The sequence below is a fragment of the Haliaeetus leucocephalus genome, unplaced genomic scaffold (genome assembly GCF_000737465.1).
Source record: "Haliaeetus leucocephalus isolate CR32 unplaced genomic scaffold, Haliaeetus_leucocephalus-4.0 Scaffold1007, whole genome shotgun sequence".
NCBI classification, from domain to species: domain Eukaryota; kingdom Metazoa; phylum Chordata; class Aves; order Accipitriformes; family Accipitridae; genus Haliaeetus; species Haliaeetus leucocephalus.
The window spans coordinates 775,252-795,241 of record NW_010973443.1 but is presented as its reverse complement, the minus strand read 5'-3'; the positions used below and the strand labels follow the sequence as shown (position 1 = coordinate 795,241).

The 19,990-nt window shown below is 38.2% G+C and overlaps 1 protein-coding gene across 4 annotated transcripts in view; it reads right to left on the bottom strand.

The window, feature by feature from the left end:
- The window catches only part of PPP4R1 (protein phosphatase 4, regulatory subunit 1), a 68,025-nt gene that overhangs the window by 38,383 nt on the left and 9,652 nt on the right, over positions 1-19,990 (bottom strand). For 2 of the 4 annotated variants that reach the window (XM_010584806.1, XM_010584808.1), the window contains exons 1-2: positions 14,007-14,136; positions 5,109-5,215 (exon numbers count right to left, since the gene is read on the bottom strand). In XM_010584806.1, coding sequence (XP_010583108.1) covers positions 5,109-5,215; positions 14,007-14,065 — 166 coding nt within the window. In that variant the 5' untranslated portion in view covers positions 14,066-14,136. Of the gene's footprint in view, positions 1-5,108; positions 5,216-14,006; positions 14,137-19,990 lie in introns of those variants that run through there. The other 2 variants (XM_010584804.1, XM_010584807.1) reach the window with 2 other exon arrangements.

The window sequence follows — 19,990 nt, the reverse complement described above, 5'->3', positions numbered from 1 at the left end:
AATAAATCCTACGGTTTATCAACTCAAATTTTTATCTATCCCCTTCTTTCCCAAATATAACTTTCCCTTCCCCTCTTTTTTTCCTTCTAGTGCAATCCATATTTTCCCTTTCCATTTGTCTCATTTCCTGTTTCGTCTGTCCCTCCAACTTTCCTACCTTTTTTGAAGAGAAAAGAAAACCTAGACAAGTGAAAATACACTGTAACCAGAGCCCATCCCTTTTAGCTTAGGAGTCCATCAGAAAGACTGATTTGTCTGATGTATGCCGCTTCAGTAGTCAGGTTCTTTTCTCTTACTAACCAGAAATGGATTTCATTACTGACTGGCAGAGCAAGTAGTAAAATACAGACTAATGAGAGAGAGTAAAGTCACCATCAGTCATCCATCAGATGCATGAAGAGACAAAAGAGAATCACATCAAGCAAAGGAAAGAATTCTTAGTGTAGCAGGAGGTAGGAGAAGAGGTATGGAAAATCCTGAAACATGAAGATGCAGGAGGGGGGGACACAGGTGGAGCTATTGATAGCTAGGAAAGGCAAATATTAGTATTCCTATTAATATTGCTTACATATGAAGATTTTGTTAAATGAAATGCTGTATTATGTACTATTCGACAGGTATTGTTGGCATCTTTCACTATACCAACAACAGTAATTGAAACTGTCTTAACAACATAGGTTAAGCACACTTAAGTAATTAAGGTTGTGAGGCCATCCACATTAAGCCTGATTATATAGCTTCAAAAGCTTAACGACCAATTAGTCTAATAATTGTTTTAAAAATCAGTTTGTTTTGCAAACCACAAACAAAGAACAACTGATTCTATGCAGTAAAGAGACTACTTTTCATTCAGGATAAAAAAATCTAGTTGGTTACATTCAAATAAGCACCAGTCCTCCAGGAAGTCACTTTTTTCCCCCATCATTTCTTTAGAAAAATACCTATATGTATCTATTTCATAGTACACTAAAATACCATGTATATTTTAGAAATTAAGATATAGACTCTCCTTCTAAAAGAACCCTCAGAAAATAAGTTTTAAAGCTTCTGGTCCCCTTGCAAGCACACTAAGCAAAATGCCAATAATGCAATAATTCTGGCTGAGGCTAACTTTCAAAGCCAGTTAATCGTACTTGTGCGCAACATGATGAAGCCTTGTATCATATACGCCATTCACAAGCTGGTACCAAAAAACCACAAAGTTTGAATGATACTGATTTACTCAAGTGGAAAAAGACAGACATAAGGCCCTTGTTCAAGCTCACATAAGTCTGTGGCTAGTTGACATTCAAGAATGAAGAAGGCCCAGCTGTTTTAACACAAAGATAAGCATTTTATCTCTAACAAGTGTTTATGGGGGATAAATTAACATTTGCCAAGCACTGGGCTTCTATGCCAAGCTGCTCCTTGGCTTTTGTAGGTTCAAAGACACCATAAAAACATCTAAATGGGAAGCCATACCTAATATCCCTAAAGACACAGAGAAATTACAAAGTGATTAAACAGCAGATTCAAAGCAATACAAGGTATCTCACCTGTAACTATTCTAGGAAACTCACTACCAAAGACAGTAGGGAAGTCCAGAGTTCAGAAGGACTGAAAAATACTCAAACCCCACAGCAGAAATCACAGGCTTAGCAGTAACACCCAACTACAGCAATGAAGACAAACACTGAAGAAAATAAGCCTTCCAAACAACTGAGACTTGGAGAAAAAGTTTCTTTGACAAGTAAGGGGGTCAGAGGCAGCAGATTATTGCCCAACTGCCACTGATGGATTTCCTCCACTGGAACAGGTATTCTGTGCATACTACTAATCTTAAGGCTGCAAAACCACATGTAACCTCGAAGTAATTAATTAGAAAAAGTCCAAACTGCCCCATCAGGAGAAGACCCACTTTGTATCATTTGTATGTGCAGTTACACAACGAGAGTCAGAACCTTCCTTCACAAAACACATTTCACTACAACCCATTGTCTGTCCACCTGCAACCTGTTGTCTGTCCACCTGCAACCCGCACACTGGCTGTTGACAGACATTAAAACATCACTCAGCACTCTTTAGGTACAGGCAATACTCAATTCTTCCCCCCAAAGAAACTTTCATAAATTAGTGACATTAATAAGATGATACTCCAGGAGTCCAAATGAGGTCCTGCCAAAAGCTATTTCTTTGAGAATTTTTTGTCAACAGTTTTTAAAAAAATATTTTCAGAGCTGATATTTGCCCTTACCATGATGCCTCAAAACTTTTAGGTCTTGGTTAGCCAGTTGGTATGACAAGATCTGTGTCAATCATACCAAACCCTAGTCTCGTGATTTTTTTGTGCCCTCCATCCTACAATCATATATTTGGACCCAGATCTTTTTCCAGTAAAGATTAATTTTTATTTCACATTAATGCAGTGCCTAGCACAACAGAGATAACGTTTCGCTTCTTGAAGTGTTATCACAGTATGTGAAGAATAAAAATAATTGTTTTGAAATTCTCTTGCTCTCAAACACAGAAATGGCTGTCTTGTAGCCCCTGCTTATAAAAAAAACCAAAACAAAAACAAGGAAAAAAAGCTAAAAGCAAACAAAAAAACCCAAACAGAAAACACAAACAACAACAACAAAAACAAACAAAAAACTGAAACAAAACAAACCCTAAAAAAAACCTATACACATTTCTTCTTCAAGCAAAGACCATGTCTAAAAACCATCAGCCTAACTACAGGACTTCTGAAGTTGCAAGGTATTAACAGGGCATAGGACTGCTTAGGCAACTTTAGGACCATTGGTATTTCTAGTTCACTGCTGTACCTGTATTGTAGATAACAGCAGCAGTAGCACAGAGAGCACAGATATTGTGTATGCCAGGTACATTCTTCAATTCAAACCTCATTATACCAACTACTGCAAAAAAAAACAAAAACAAAAACAAAAAAAACCTCACTTTCTGTGACTTGATGTGACAAGTACCTCCAAATGTTAAAAAACAGTCATAAGACTAATGAGTATCACCTATTGGAAACAAGAAGACCTGTACATACCTTAGTTTAACTTCCCAACAGTTTGTCTTTATTTTTACTTATTTATGCATTTAAACATGAAGGCTTGACTCCAGGATGGCTCTAACCATACACATATCAGGCTCTAACCAAGCAAGTCAAAACACACATACTTTTATAATGTTTTCTTATTCCAAATTTTTTTGTTTACAGAACAAGTTGGAAAAAATATCGTAAATGGAAAAAAGCATCAGCCAAGAGAAAAATGAAAAACGAGTCTAGTAATAGCAACCTTGCCCAAACAAAAAAAAAAACAAACCAAACCAAAAAACCTGAACAAAAACCACTGTGCTGCAGTTTGAATAAGCCAGGCACATATTTTAAGAAGGTACAAAGCAGATCTAGTTCCCTAATGAATTTTCACATGGTTTAAGACACAAGTATATTCTAATAACCTGTCTTACAGAAACAGGCTAAGTCCAATACTGCAACTGCTTGAGGCACAAAACTCACAGTTAAGTTTGCAGAAATTTAGTCTGTGGGGCAGCTGCAGAATCCAGCGCTACTAGTTTGGCAGATCTGAGACAACTTCTACAATGCAGGAAAAGCCTGAAATGCTGCTTTTACTGACTCTGAGAAAGTAACAACCCTGACTAACAATGTACTCCACCCTTGTTAAAGGGAACAAATTGATTTGAGCTCAACTCTTGGCTTCCATTACATTTCCACCTAAACAAACTTTGATTTGACACACTTAGTTGATCACCAATAAAAACCCTAAGGCTACAAAGTTGCTGCACAAGGCCATTTTCCCCTGGACACATCTGTCCTATTTTCCAAATTTGAAATGAAGCTTCAGAAAGCTTCTGATGCTCAAAACTGTTAACATCATCACACAAACAAGCACTGTATATACAGATTTCAGAAGCAGAGCTTAGCTAGGAAAGCACTGTAGAAACAGTAGCACACTACTGTTCTCAATTAAAGATACATTTAATCTTAAATGAATAGCAACTTTTTTTTCCTCTTAAAGAATCCTTCGAAAAGTACTCAATACAATTATGTAATGCTTAAACCAGGCTATTTTTCCCAGCTAAACAAGGACATTCCCTCAGAAAAATAAAAATGTGCATTTTAAATGAAGACTGAATAACAGAAATGAGAAGAATACCTTTTTACCCTTGGAAAGCATTATGTTCTGCAATTCTGGAAGAAGGGAGAAAAACTAACAGACATTAAACAGAAGAAACATTTTCTTCTCATACAAGATTTAATACAAGTTTCTCTTAACAGCACTCCTACGATGACAAAAGAATGAACTTCAGTTCTTCTCTGATGTTTTGCTGCTAAAGCCTTCCTTCTTCCTTCTAGTGCTTCAACTGTATCTTCAATGTTGAAATCAAGCCCTTAATTCTTTGTAGAGCATCTTCAACCTGGAATTTTGTTGCAGCTCTGTCCACACCATCTTTCCCTTTGTCCACTTCCTCACCGCTTTTTAAGCGCTCCTTTTCTTTCACATTTCTTTTTCATTATTCTCCTGCTTTTGCCTTTTATTCCAAACACCCAATAGTCTCAATATATTCACAAGCAAAAGTCCCTCTATATCTACAGAGCCTTCCTACTCATTACTTGTATCTGCATCTTGCCTACCAATTCCTGCTGCCTCTCTTATCTTCGCAAGTTGTTGCCCAAAAGGGACCTAGGGAACAACTTCAGTATTTAAATTCTATCAAAACTAATGGGAGTTTTGTACAGATGTTTTGCAAGATTCTTTTCTAAACAAGAAAGTCATCTTTATCTACATATCTAAAATAACCACATAGATCTGCTGAGTAGCCAAAGTACATAATAAAAGTTATTCAAAAATGTCCTGTTAGAAAGCGGTAATCCTACATTTTGAATGGGGTTTAATTCTGTTGAGGAAAATGGTAAGGAAAAAAGTCATCTTGTGGGGTATGATTTAGCAAAATGAAATTTTACAGTATTTTATTGCATTTGCAGAAGCTTAGTTTGGATATTGGAAGATGAGAAAGAACATATTGGTCCTGTGCTGAACACAAGTTCAGCAAATCTGCCTTTCCCTCATTAACCCAGTAAAATGTTTAATGCTACCTACCTGAATCATCAGCTAATCTGCTGATTCTCTCCAACACAGCAATACAATCTCTCTCATCATCACTGACTTCCTTCAAAGTGTCCAGCAAACTTCGAGCCACCATTTGCCTGGTTTACAAGAAAGATTAAAAATCAGCATTATTTGTGTCCAGAAATACAGCCAAATCAAAACGTTGTGAAATCATACAAGTTTCTTAAACCAAACAGTCAAATTTTACATAGATTCACTTTTAACTCAGGAAATTTAGTTAGTCCTGCTTTGGGAATTCTTAATTCCAATACCTCGTGTAATCCTAAAGAACTGTTAACTTTTAATGTTACATTAAAAGTATCCTTTTTGTTTAAAAGGATAAGAGAAAGCAGCCACAAAGATAAAAAATAGTTATTATCTGCCAAGTGGGCAAACAGGAGCTGAATGGTAGGAAGGTAGTGTCAGCCTTCCATCTTCACGTCTGAATTCCCAAACTTGTTCCATACAAAGCAAGACACCATCACTCTTGTCAGAACAGTTTTTAACAGAATTCTGAAATTATTTCACAAACAAAAGCATGAGCACTTAAGCTAAAGATTTCCACACCGAAGTGACATTTAGAAGCTAAACTTCACCCAAATGCTATACAGAGCAATGGGCATATACTGTGAAAAATAAAATAAATGTACTAGCCCATGTGTGCCTGGGACATACATGAAGCAAAGTAGAAAATGAAACATTAAGAAAATATTAAACAAGTCAGAATCAACTCAGTTACTACTTCTAATGCATGAGAAATTTTTCTAAGGATTAACTTGTCTGTAACAAGATATAGTCAAATTTGGGTTTTTGTCCTCTAAGGTTCTCCTGCAGCTTATGTTACAAAGTCATGCCCATCAGTTACCTAGAAAAGCCCTATACATTAAGTTTTTAAACAATGCAGCTGGCAACGTGTGGTAATCAACTTTTCTCATCAACAACAGTCTGCAGTGGCATAACTTCTTTCACCCTTTTAGACAACATGGGTTGAACATCAGTTCAGAGAGCTAGCAGGATTATCCCAACAGTGGAACGGGCCAAGGAACAGTGTCCAACACACTGCTAGCTCTTGTACTGCCCCGGAGAAATTTATCAAAATGCTGAAGCAGCAAGGGTCAAGTGCTAGATGTTTCCAGAACTGGCTGATGGAAATACTGTTAGGATGTAGCCTAGATAAAAGCACTGTTGACAAACAGCAGTGCTGTAGACAAGAGCTGAAGCATAGCTAAACTTGATCACGTTCACTACAAACCGTGAATGTAAGCTATAGTCACAAACTGGTAAGAAACAGATGGTTACATTCCTAGTGTACAGGGGAAGCTTGACAACTTTACAGTTCCATGCAATTGGAGAAATGCAGGTTTTCCTATGAATTCCCAAAGCTAAGCAGGCATTTCCATTTTCTCAAACTGAAAATCAATAATTTAAATGTTTCATATTGGCCACTTGCAAAACTATCTTAAACTGTTTTGACATAAAGATGAACAAAATCCTCTAAAAAGCAAACTGCAAAAAACTGTTTGCCTTTAACAAATTTCCTTGCCTTCACTCTTTTCAACTTGGTAAAAGTGTAATATCCTTCAGCAGAGATCTTGATATGCAGTTGAAAGTTCAGCTATCAAAATCCTAATGGAGGAAAGCAGACTACATGACACACTAACCCAGAAGCAGAGTTGACTTGGTCTTTTAAAAGGCTGAACATCTCCAAAAAGAGAAGAAGAACAGATGAAGCATATTTCATAAACCAGCCTGCTTGGATGCATGTGTCTCCTACATACTAAATGTAATCTTGGAAAGCAAGAGACAAGTCAACTGACCCACTGAGGTGGTCTCAGCAAGTAAGGAACCACAATAGACACCACTACATCCCATCTGGCTCCTGGGGACCATGGAATGGCCCCCTACTATGCTGAGAGTTTTGAGAAGACTCCCATCTCCTCATAGAGCTTTTTTAGCAGTATCCTGAACTGTGGTGGCTGCATCCCACAGTAAGTCTTTGCTAGTTCCTGTGAGTTGGACAGATGGCTATGCAGAAGTAGCCACGCTGTATCCTGAAGGCCACAGACCTTCTGCTCAAGAGGAGCAGATGAAAACACAAATCCTAACCTGCAGTAGATATGACTTATTAATCCACTCAAAGCTAAGAAGGGACATTCAACTTTGTCTCTGGACTAAATGTATTAGATGGCCCTCATTTGCATCCAGGTGGTATTTCCCTCTTTGGCTTGTAAAGGAATCAATGCATATACTTTTACATTTAGCAGGTTCTGGTAAAAAGTGTTACAACAAAGGCAACAGGGCAAGCTAAGCTCACTTTAGAAAACCTAACTGGGTAGGCAGCCAGTAATGACAAGGTAATCTCTTAACTCCATCCATCCAGTGTTCTAGAAGATGATGTCCACTCATGTCCTCCAAACATCACAGGCTCTGACCCAGTTCTGCCACTATCCCCAACAATCTGACAAAATTCTTCTTGTGCCTCTGAGGCACAAAGATAGACACAGAGCTAAACCTACCTCACATTAGCCACAGGCTGAGAGCTAGCATGTAGGCAACTGGTGAGGAATGACTTGAGCCCTGCAAGTTCACACTTCAACATGCTCAACTTACTGGAGAGTAGAGAGTAAGCAAGGGTCCCTGCTGCCCTGTCTAGCAGTCTGATCTTCCTTCTCATGCAAGCATTGGCAGTTGAGCTATGAAAAGCCTACAACAGAGAACTGCAATGAACTATCAACGCATAGTAGCGTAATATAAGGCAAGCACTAGCTTGCCCAGCAACTTGCCAGATGAATACTAGGTGAGCATTTGTGAAATTGTAACAGAGCTCTGAAGGATGACCTGTCTGGTCTAGACACAGAAAAACCAACAAAAATAGGTGGACATGTTACATGCTCGAGAGGCAAGGAGATACCTCCTGCGACAGAGAAAAAGAAGAGGAGCAGGTTTCTTCCAGGGATAATGACAACATGTCCCCATAAACTGCATTATAACAAGGAATCACTCCTTCAAGTATATATCTGACAGAAATGACTCTGCCAACGGTAATGATGACCACGGAAGTGATTTCAATGGCATACATTCTGTTACTATACATTACTCCTGGTTATCAGGGCATGATTTGGGACTAGGATTAATGGTTTCTTGCCATTTTCCTCCTGCCACTGGCTTGGGTTCGTGCGGTGCTTGCCTCTAATGAGATACCAAGCTCCACTAAGAAATTCTACCTTTACACTCTCAGTGCCAGCAGAGTTGTCTTCATTGCAAGAACTAATAGAATTGCATCTTCTTGCCCATTCAGTCGGATCTCGTACCCGATTCCTTCAAGTCCAAAGAGACTTCCGCTAGCTGCTCTGGCAAGTGAAGCTTCAAATCAATGACCCTACAGCTGTGAACTCTCAAAGAAACTTAATTTATTCACCATACCTGTCTTTGGTATACAACTGCCACCTAAGAAGCAATGCATCTATTTATCCATTAAATAGCTTACAGACCAAAGAAAGGGCAGAGGTCAAAGGCTGGAATGTAGCATGCAGTACAAGTGCTTCAGCTATTATGTGCAGAAATGGAGGGTAATTAGCAAAGTTCAAGTTTTCATGAGCATGCATGGGGAGAGCTTGTCCAATGGTAGAAAACCTGATAGTTAGGATATCTTGGCACAATTCACTGCAATTAGCAGCAGGATAAAATGGGGATAGATTACAAACACCCTGCCTTTATGTCCACATGCAGGGGACAGGTATTTTGAAGACTCTGCACACACAGGCATAATTAGGATTTGTGATGATATACTTTGACAAGAGCTATGAATATCTTTGCTTGGCTCATTCAAACTCCTTTTATACACTCCTTTGACCTTATTTGGAATCAATACTGGGAGTTCTAAGTGGTATAATTACTGCGTACCAATCACTATCATTAGCCCTTTAATAAATTTCTACTATAGAATTTAAATTAGTTCATCTACACAAGGAGTGCGTTTAGCTAGTAAGCATACATTAAAAGAAAAAAAAAGAGAGAGAAAGAAAAGGAGAGAAGATAATTTTTTCTTCGCCCATTTTTGCAGAACTTCTAAATCAAGATTTGATGACATTTCATGTTTAAGTGAATATTGGTAGTAGTAACTTAGCTTGGCACTGTTTTCCCCAAACAATTTGAGAAGATATTCTGAATAAACTCCTAGTTTTGAAATCAACTTCTTTGTATTCTTCTTAAGAAGAACGGCTAAATATGCAGAGGTACATTCAGTATTGCTGAAGTAATTAAGAGTTCTTATAGTGCTTTGCAAAAATTCTGTCCTTTGATAGTTCAGCTTATATAATTTTAATGTACACTTAAAAGGTAAACTTTCTCAATCTATACTGTGAAAGTTAAGTAGTTTATTTGGTATGCATGTATCTGCATGTTTGTGCGCAAAAAAAGTGTTTTGAGGCTTGTTTCATTTTTACTAAATTTTATTCTTTGACGTACAGTAGCCTCAGAAAGACTGAAACTTGAAAACAGAGGAAAAGGAGAGTTAGAGATTAGGACAAATAACCTTACTTATCCTAAAATGACGAGAAGTGTCCTAGTGAGAATGAATGCCACTATAGTTTTACTGGCCTGGCTTTGGTATGAGTTTGGCATTTCCTTATTGTCAGTACTCAACAAATACCCCCAAAAGAGAAAGTTTACACTGGGCTAGACTGCACAGGCAGAAGGAAAGGGGGGGGGGGCAGGACCAAACCTGCAGCTGCAGATAACCAAATTCTCAATTAACTTGTGGGTTATAATCTGATCTATATGAAAACAAGGTAAGGTAATTTCTTACACTTAAGGAAGGTCTTGATAAGTTTCTTGACATCCCACCAAACATCCTGTCTTAAGAGAGGTTTTTGAATACACATTACAGCATACAGGGATGAAAACAGCATTCCTCTCTTTTAGTGGCGGTACTTTCTGCATGCAAGTCCTAGTTTTTAAATACACAGTAAAATGACATACTTGACTCTGCGAAAGGGACTGGAGAACTGGAAAGGCTTATGGTACAGCCCTGATACATCTAAAAATTTATCATTACCCTTAATTCCTCGGAAAGAAATTGATTTCTCAGTTCCTGAAACAAACCATATATTCTAAAAACTTCTAGACTATTTTCCAGAATCACAGACATGTAAAATCAAGGTTTATATTGTGACTGTTGGAGTCAGGAATCAGATAACCACATTAAAATAATTCATTGCCACATGTGGTACAGTCTGTTTTCTTATGCCAACTTCTCTTCCACCTGGAGTCTACAAAGCAAGAAGGCACCCTTCTACTGACCATATCAGAAACCACATGTCTGTGCCACGAAGTCAGGAGAGCATATCTTTTAGCCAAAAAACCACAAGTTACCCAGAATGCTTTAGGCCAAACCTTCACCTAACCTGTGAACAGCGAAAGCGCTACTGATAAGCTGTATATAAGTACACACACCCATGCTTAATCCCTCTTTGAGATCCAACATATCCTCAATTACTGCTGAGTGCTGCTCTATGAGTTTTTTTGAAGTTAAACTATTTCAGAAAAGCTATTTCAAAAGACATCAGTTATTCTCCCAAGAGAAAAGCAAAGAAGTACGTCAGAACACAAAGAAGCATGGCAAGAGGATAGCTTAAAAGTATCTATGTTGATATGTAGATACAGTCTCGATAGCCAAGACTGATCATATTGATGAATGAGAGTCTGCTGCCAAGATCTGCTTTGGTTTGAAGAGAATGGGCAACAATTCCTCAAAAAGTAGGCTGATCAAAAGGAAGGGTCTGCTGTTCAGGAACTGCCTCACTATTCGAGCAGATCTATTGGCAAGTGTTGTATACTTCTGAGCCTTCTTAATGAAGAATGGAAGCAAGTTAACGGCAATAAAGCTTAGGAAAACCCACAAAGGATTTTTTAAATTAGAAAAGACAAAAGCTATGCTCCAATTTGCACCAGCAATTGTCTTTTAAAGCAAGCAGCAAAAAAGAATCCTCATCCATGCATGCAAGCACATACACCAATGCTACCAGACACAAGGAGACCTTGTGTTTCAGGGTGATGGTCTTGGCTTTCTGCTCGGCATCTACTCTTGCTGCAATATGATATTGGATTATTAAGGCATATGCTAGAGACGCTTCTCAAATCTGGTCTGGAGGCTGCCTCTTCATTAATAAAAACATAGCCAGAGTCCCACTTGCCTTGGTTTTCAGATACAAGAGGGGTCATTTATTGTAATATTTGTCAAGTTCCCCTCCATTCTCACAGACTAAGACAACATCTGTGGCGCTAATCAGCAACACTTAAAACAGTGAGGCTATAGACCATAACATGCCAAAAATTGTCACACAGCAACTCCTTCCACCATCTGGGAAGCTGTTAAAGGATTCCCTCCTTCACACTCTTTTTTTCAGTTCATCCTGTCAAAAATCACACATATTTAACTGAAGAAGCAATTACTATTTGCAAGTTCCAAGTCCGATCTGCTAATATTTCTTAAGATGCAGACATAGATCCGTTTCCATCTCAGAACAACTGGCTTTGGCCTTCAGACACCAGCTGAGAAATCATGAGTGCTCAAGGAATCCACTCAAAGGAGACTAGGCTTTTGTAGTAATTGTTAAAAATCACTTCACTTTAATCATTCAATATAATCACACACTGCAAATATGATAGATATGCAGATGACTAACCAGATAGAAAATGACAGTAAAAACAAATGCAAAGAGAAATAATAATTAAAATGAAATGTAAAGATTTTTTTTCCCCAAAAAAAGCAAATTCATCAACAAAACGGAAACAAAACGGAAACAAAACGGAAACAAAACGGAAACAGAAAAAAAAAAAAAGAAAAATCTTACCCTAATTTACCCAGGCTCAATGATTATGTTTCAAGGGTTTGGGCATCTATAATTTGAAGCTTCCACACAATAGCAGGTTCAAGGTCACAGAAACAATCGAAACATTATTAACTCAATCATAATATAAAATAATGTTAAACTACACATAAGTAATTGGATGTGATTATACCATACTGAGAGACGTAAATTAAATTACATTTAAGTTGTTTATTCTTATCTTTTCCCCAGGAAATGCTCCAGTTCATCTGTCCAGCAACAATTTCTCCAATTATTCCTGAGACTGACTAATGCTGAGTCATCATAAACTGCCCACAATAGTTACTCGCTATCACTTCTGGTGATATAGCTGCTATTCAGTTATATCACTAATGGCTATAAGATGCTATTTCCTATATTTTCTTATGCTACATAACACAGTAGGTCTACAAAGAGAGCTAGGATTAAACAACATGTTTATACCAGCAAAAAAAAAACCCCAAACAAGCAAACACAAAACTCCCCAGGGAAAATTATAGTTACTCCACCCACCTTTCCCTGCAGAAAAGCACAGGATGCATAAAGCTGGACAGAGTCATCAAAAAGATTTCAAGCTTATGCATGCCCCACACCCCATGCAATCCAGGCTGAGAGACTCAGAGAGACAGTTTTTTCTTAAACGGGCAAGTAAAATACTAGGACCACTATTCTTGTTTAAAATTCAAGTCACAACTTGAGTTTCTGGGTTTGTTCTCCTCCCTACTGGCTTTTATTACATAATTGTCACCTATAGCCCTAAAGGCTCCTCTTCCCTCCCTCCCCATGAGAAGTCAAGCACACAAAAACTCTCTCCTGGTTGGTAAATTGATGATTTCATCTCAAACTGTAATACACCACAAACTTGGGATTTCAGGAAAACAGAAAACTTTAAAATTGGATATTTCGGAACTAATTTATTCATACATTCATGCAGGTTATAATAAGAGAAACCATTCTATAATTGTTAGCTTCAGTTCAATCAGAATGAAAACCTTCCAAATGGAGGTATGTTCACACATGTACTATGGAATTTTAAGTACACTTCACATAACTGAAGTTAAGCACAAGGCTAACCCCTTACAGAACTCAGGCCACAACCAACCAAATAGAGGCTAACCTACAGGCTGGTTAATCATACTTATCTTCTGCATACTACTGAATTAAGATTTCAACATAAAAGCAAACATGCTTTAATAAAAGATTTACTTGGAGACCAAACTAAACTACATTAAAATAAACCTCATCCTTAACATATTTTATACATTTCTGTGATCTTCTAACTGTTTACAGTTAGAATTAAAATAAATGCTGCTTTTGAATTTCTCCATTCCATTGCAAAGTGTCTGTGTGCAGGGGATGGGGTGGAGAGTGTGTGTCTGTCTGAAGTATGCTACAATACCTGTGCTTTTAAATGAAACAACTAGCTCAGTGGTATTACAGAAAGGAAAATGGCAAAATGTAGACCACAGTATTAACTGGGCAAGGTAAGGCTTTTTTCAGCAGTTTTCCATTCTCAATAATCAGAAGCAACAATACCCAAACTGTAAACTAAGGATGAGGATGATCCTGCAGAACACTTCTTGGGTTCCTCCATCAATCTACAGTGCTGTTCATTATCTGCTCCTCACCTTTCATGAAGTACTTTCTTAAAGCCACTTTCCACACTTTCCACAGAGTTATGGATACAGTTTACTATTATATTCTAGTCCTGTGTCAACAGGAATGTTAGCATCCACAAAAAACCCTAAAGGGATGTGGTCCAATTAATGAAAAAGTTCAAGAAGTCCTGAACTACAGTTGCTTAAAAGGTAAGCAAACTTTTTCTGTTATCATTAATATTTTGCTCTCTGCAAGTGGAAGGAGTATCAACAAACAAAAGGAGGAATGGAAACTGAAGAATTTTGTAAAGTTTGGGTTTTTTTTAAATTATTTGTATTTCATGCAAATTAACTTCAGTCAGATTTGAATCAGATTAATACTTTGCATACCATTAGCCAGACAGGGCATTTAAAAAGCGTACCTGTTAAATATGTTCTCACTTGCAGCGTACTTGTCCAGTCTTCCCAAAGGCGTCAACATCTCATCTTGTGAGACAAAGTCCAGGGCTGAAGGTATAATAATCACATCAGACTCTGAGCTGTAGTCATCCACACCAACTATCAGAGACATCAGAAATATTCCTTATAATCACAGTAGTTTAACACTAAAATGATGTCTGTTGTTGGTCTGAAATATAGAAGTCTAGGCAAGGTCCCACTGGCAACATATTTACTAACTGCACTACATCGTTCTCCCTAGCCTTCCCCAACCCCCATAAAGGCTTTTCTATACAAGAGTGATTGATTACGTATAAATTGGACTAAATGGATTTTGATTAATTTTCTCTAAATTCCTAAATATGATGTTTCACTAAACATCTAAAGTTCATGATATTTTTAGCTGACAAACAGTATTTTTATACCTTATATTTTTATTAAGCAAATGACTTTTAGCTAATTCTGAAGTCAGCTTTTTGAAGATGCATAGACTAAAATCATAGTGGCAATTAGCCCAGAGATAGAGTTAATACAACATCATCTAGCAGAACAAAAAAGTTTTTTTAAAAAGAAAAAAACTAAATTAAGCATGTTAAAAAGTTTGATGTGTGTTGCTATATCCAACTACCAATTAAAATAGACACAACCGACCTGTTACATAATTATTAACCAGCACATCAATAGGGAACTTCATATAAAGAGACATCTTTATCAACATGGAACCACAATTAAATGGAAAAGGGGTCCCATCCCTGCCTGCAGAGCTGCTTGAAGAATTACAGTTTTAACTACCACCTTTTCTGGCTTCCATATGCCCTCGATATGCTCAAAACCTCAGTTCTATAACAAACACCTTAGCCTGCAAATGCAACCACTTATTTGCTAGTATTGCAAATGCATTCACTCATTTGCAAGAACTATCCCAGGTCACCTGCTTTATTCCTCAAAATACAACACAACAGTACACTACAACTATTCTTCAGTCTAGCCAAGTTTCTCTGAAAAGCCTTTTGAAAACTGGCAAATAGGGATGGATAGAAGACAGACAGATATGGAAGTCCAACAATGATTTTTTTAAAAAGTGAACTCTACAGAGGAAAGAAAAAAGTTATTGTCTTCTTACCTTCTATACAATTATACTACATTACATAAATTGGTTTTCAGACATTACCTTCAACATTCAGAATACGTAAGCAGCTACCATTTTCTGAATGTCTTCCTTAACATATTTCAAATGTCAAAAGATTTAACACCAAGCTCTCCATAAGAGTAATATTTTTAGACCTAAACTGAGTTAAGAGCACCCCTTTACCAACAAACTACTTCTTCCATTTTCTAGGTAGAGAATCAATGGACATGGTTTAATTGGTCATAAATAAATCCCATCCCTGGATGAGGGTCCAAATTCTGCAGTTCCTGATGGGACATGAAATCCTTGCCAGAAATCAAATGAAGTGATGGGAAAAGAGCAAGAGCATAACCAGAATCTGGGAGATAGGGGCAAGGAAGAAAGTGTGCTAGGAGCTGCGAGACAAAGTAGATGGGGAACTAGTGCTCTTGGATATGCCGAAGGTAGGGGATAACAAACCACAGGGGGAGGAGGGGAAGGCTCAAAAAAAGTTCAGCTGCAGAAAGCTATCGCAGCACAAAGGGAAAGCACTTAGCAACCCCAGGTTTATACAACTGTTTGAACCAGTGTTTGGTTTGGGTTTGTGGGTTTGGTTGGGGGGTTTTTTTGGTTTGTTCTGGTTTTTTTTTTTTTCAAGAATCAGTTTTATTTTCAGAGGAAAGGTAGGGGAAGGTAAAAATGCATATCTTTCACAAAGATCTTGATCATGTTGTGTCTTTTACAGACAGGTGCACAAGATAATGTTTGGAAAAATAATTACTATTTTTCTTTTATTTAATAATGCATTAATAACTCTTTGCCATAGACTGCTCAGTAGCAAGGTCTACATGTATTCTTTTTGTTCTTCTGTATCTGCTATGGGCTCCATGGCAGAACCATATCCTGCCTCATTTTGGCATGGAAATTCAGTAACAATGAGCAATTTTCATTTCCCAAAGCTGAGCAACAAACAATTTTAAAGATTCAAGATTTCCAACTAATGTTACAGTTCCCTCATTTTATCTTCTGCATTCCCAAAGTGTTCCAAAGATCTATTAAGAAGTCTCTATGGCAGTTGGTACAGATATATCTAGTAAAATGGATTAATTTTTATTCAACTGTAGTACAGGCTATTTGCTATGCTCTACATCAAGTATTACCATAAGGATGTTCAGGTTAATACAGCACTTATACGCAGAAAGGACTTAGTTCTGTTATGCTGTTCAAGCAAGTAATTTTTCCTGTTTAATTGTAAAGCAAAAATAGTAGTCCTACAAGCCCAAACATTTGATATCATAATCACAAAACAATAGCAGCAAGTTTTGTTCCAAGTCACTGTTCTCTATGCTATGAAAGAATAAATTCACCTTACATTCAGATTTCAGCAGAACACAAGTAGTATTCTCAGCCCTTCAATGTTGTAAATACATTCCCTTCCATCTCATTTTCTGTAAGAAATATTGTTTTGCATCTTGACATTCTGCAAAGAGAAAACCACCTCAACATAAGCATGGAAGCTAAACATCTGTATTTGTCCATGCTTAGGAACTCATTCTTACCCTTTCACACTGCACTATATTCCAGCTCCGGTTCCACAGTGACATCACAGACCAAAGTGCCAGTTGTGCTATTTCAGTTTCATTTGCTACCACAAATCTACTGCACTGCTTCAGTAACATTAACCAAGAGCTACTGTGATGACAGTTACACAAATATTACAAAATGTGTTTGTCATGCTGAGTTCCACGACCCTGCCTGCCTGATCCAGGTAGCACTCACTGGTGATCATAGATGCCACTGTCAGAAAGTGGGAGCTGTTTTTTCCAAGAGACACTTAAAATATATCATCTCCGTTTTCCTGCTGTAGTCTAAGACTGAAAACACAAATGAGATGCCACAAGTTTACCCTGATGTTGCAAATGTTTTCAGAGAAAAACATAACTTTGAACAGTGTGTGATTTTACTCAGCAAAATTACAAAAAAAGTGAACAAAAGTGTAAGAGGGATCTGTAAGTGATAATCTTAGATTCCAGTCCATCCACCATATTAGCAGAAGAAGCCCACCTCCCTTTCTCCATCTCTCCCCTAAATTTCCCCTTCAAATATGCAGCACTATCTGCCTTGAGCCTCCTACGAATGTGGTGAAGTTACCACACCTGAATGCAGAGACTGTTGTCTGCACTCCCAAATTTGTTGGGATTCGGTTTGTGGGTGGGGGAGGAGGAGGGAGGGAGGAAGAAGATAAGAAGGGGGAAATGCAAAGCTGCTGTGCTAACAGCAAGGCTTACCGCATTAGCCCCTATGTAGCACTTTCACAGCAGAGCTTGCTAACAGCCTGAAGCACAGACAGAGCAAACCCTTTAAAATAAAGCTTTGGTACAGGCTTGGTGGGGGTAGCATTTAGCAGATGAAAGACAGACGCAGAAATCAAAATCAGCATTTGTTTACACACAGAACTTATGCGAGGATGGCACAGCAAATTTAAAAGACCCACTAGACTAAAACATATCAGACTAAGAGGGTATTTTCATTTAGCAAAGGCTTTCAAAAAAAGATAGTTATCAAGCGTGCCAAAGGAGTTGTATTTCTCACCAAGCATCAGACAAAACAAGGGGCGATACAAAATTCTTTTAAGCAATGAGGAGAAGTGCAGCTAAAGACAAGTTTGTCTCTTCGAGGCATACACAAGCAGCACTGAAAATCCTGATTTGCGGTGAAACAAAGGCATAGTTCTATCTCATATTGCTCACTTGTCATTTATTTGCACAACAGCAGAATGCACCTTCTACTGGTTAACAGTTTGACCTGCAATAAAAGCTGGGCCAGAGGAAACTGAAACAAAAAGGACATCCAAGCTACAAGTTAAAACAATCAACAGTAGACATTTTGCCCACCAATTTCCTGTTGGGAGCATGTCATGCCCATCACCATGGTACTCAAGTCCCCTGCTATTTAAGTCCCTATCTTTTACCCCTTCCAAACAACTGCATGCAATTAAGAATCATGGAATGAGGCTGGAATGAAGTGCAAGTCAGCTAGTGCGAGTGCAAAGTTCCTCTAAGGTACTTTTTTATCCTCTACAAGTTCCTTGCAGTCAAAGAAAGGTATCCACCGCCTCTCTGTAGAGCACTGCTGCTTGCAGGGCTTTTGATTGCCTCCATGACTGAGAACTTTGTAGCACTACAAAGAGGATCCCATGTCTGTCTTCAACCAAGATGTTCTCCCTGGTCCTACCATGACAGGACACATGCATTCACTGTGCCTGGGGCCATGTTCAAGTTCTGCCCCTAACTGGGTATCTGGTAAACACAAAAATATTGAGTTCAAATGACATATGCTTTAACCTTGGACTAACTGGAAGGGAAAGCATTATGAAGCAAGCAGTTGAAGCTCAAATGCTCCAAAGGCTTGTGCTAGCTTTGCAATGCTGATGTGACACCAGGAGTTAACACATCAGCTACTAACCCAACTGCTGCATTTGAAACAAGTGCTCCACTGTGCAGTTACTTTGACTGGTTCAGTCGCAGTAACTGAAATACACTTACCTGGGCTAAACGTTGCAGAGAAGGGAAGTTCCATGACTAGCACAACCACAATCTATAAAACATGGTTTTGCAACACAAATCACTTTGAGCTTCCTAACTGTACTTCTCCTCTGTCCACTTAAACCCCAGACAATGCTTGAGATGTTGTTTGACAGCATTCAAAACTCTTGGTGGGATAAGCCTTCATGTTTTCTGAGCATTCAGGGGCCAAGATTCTTTCTGCAACTCTTCACACTTTTCCTGTCTGTGCTCAGTATAAAGTATAAAACTGGTCTATGGGAGAAGATTGAGCAGTACAGAATGCAGCAGATTCACTCTTAGAAAAACTAAGAGCAGCCATGGGTGTTAATTTCAATGTTATTTAAAACAGAGTTTCCTCTGATAAAACATACATACAAGCAAACTTCCACAAGCAAGTATCCCTACAGACTAATCAAACTATTCTTCCTGCAGGCTAGAAAGGAAGGAAAAGGTGGCCTTTCCTCCATTCAAATATTTGGGAACTGTTCAGGCACTATGGAAACAAGACAAAAAAATACCTAAGCAGACTTGTTTATCAGAGAAAAACGCTCTAACAGTCTGCATTAGTGCTCATATAGAATGTCACTTCTGTACATCAATATATTTAGCTTTTACACAAATTGTATTTCAGAATGCATATTTATGCACTATTTGCCTTTCATTTTTCTTTCCCTTAAAAATAGTAAAAAAAAAAAAAAAACAAAAAACACCAAACCAGCACTCTCAACTCTCAGTGCAGTTGTTCTGCTGTTGTGAATGAACACCCTTCCCAAACATATTTTGACACTTCATTCAACCTATACATTGGGCAGGTTTTTAACACCCTATTGCCAGAAAGAACTGCAGCATCCACCCAAACCAAGAAAAAGCCACATTAATTTTTCTTATGCTATACCTTCTAAAGCAGACAGAGAAGCCCTGATGTTCAGAGTTCCTTTAGGGGCAGCTGTCCCTGCCTAGCTCTTCCAAAGATGGAATAGTTACTCCAGCTCTCAAAGAAGAAGCTATCCTTTCATCCTGTTCTGCTACTGTTACAAGTCATCTCTTGCAGCTACTATTCTTACAATGAAAACTTCCTGCCCACACAGAGGGAAAGCCTTAGCAGCAAAAGACAGGCACAGGAAAGAGAGGCATTTTTTACCTTCAACATGCTGCGGTCTGCCACCTCCACAATAGGTCAGCAGTCAGAAACAACTGCACAAACACCAAGGTTTCACTCAAGCTTAAGATTTTGAAAATGTCCATCTCTTTCCTGACTCATTGACTCTTCCCCCTTTTTGCCCCCCCCCCCCCT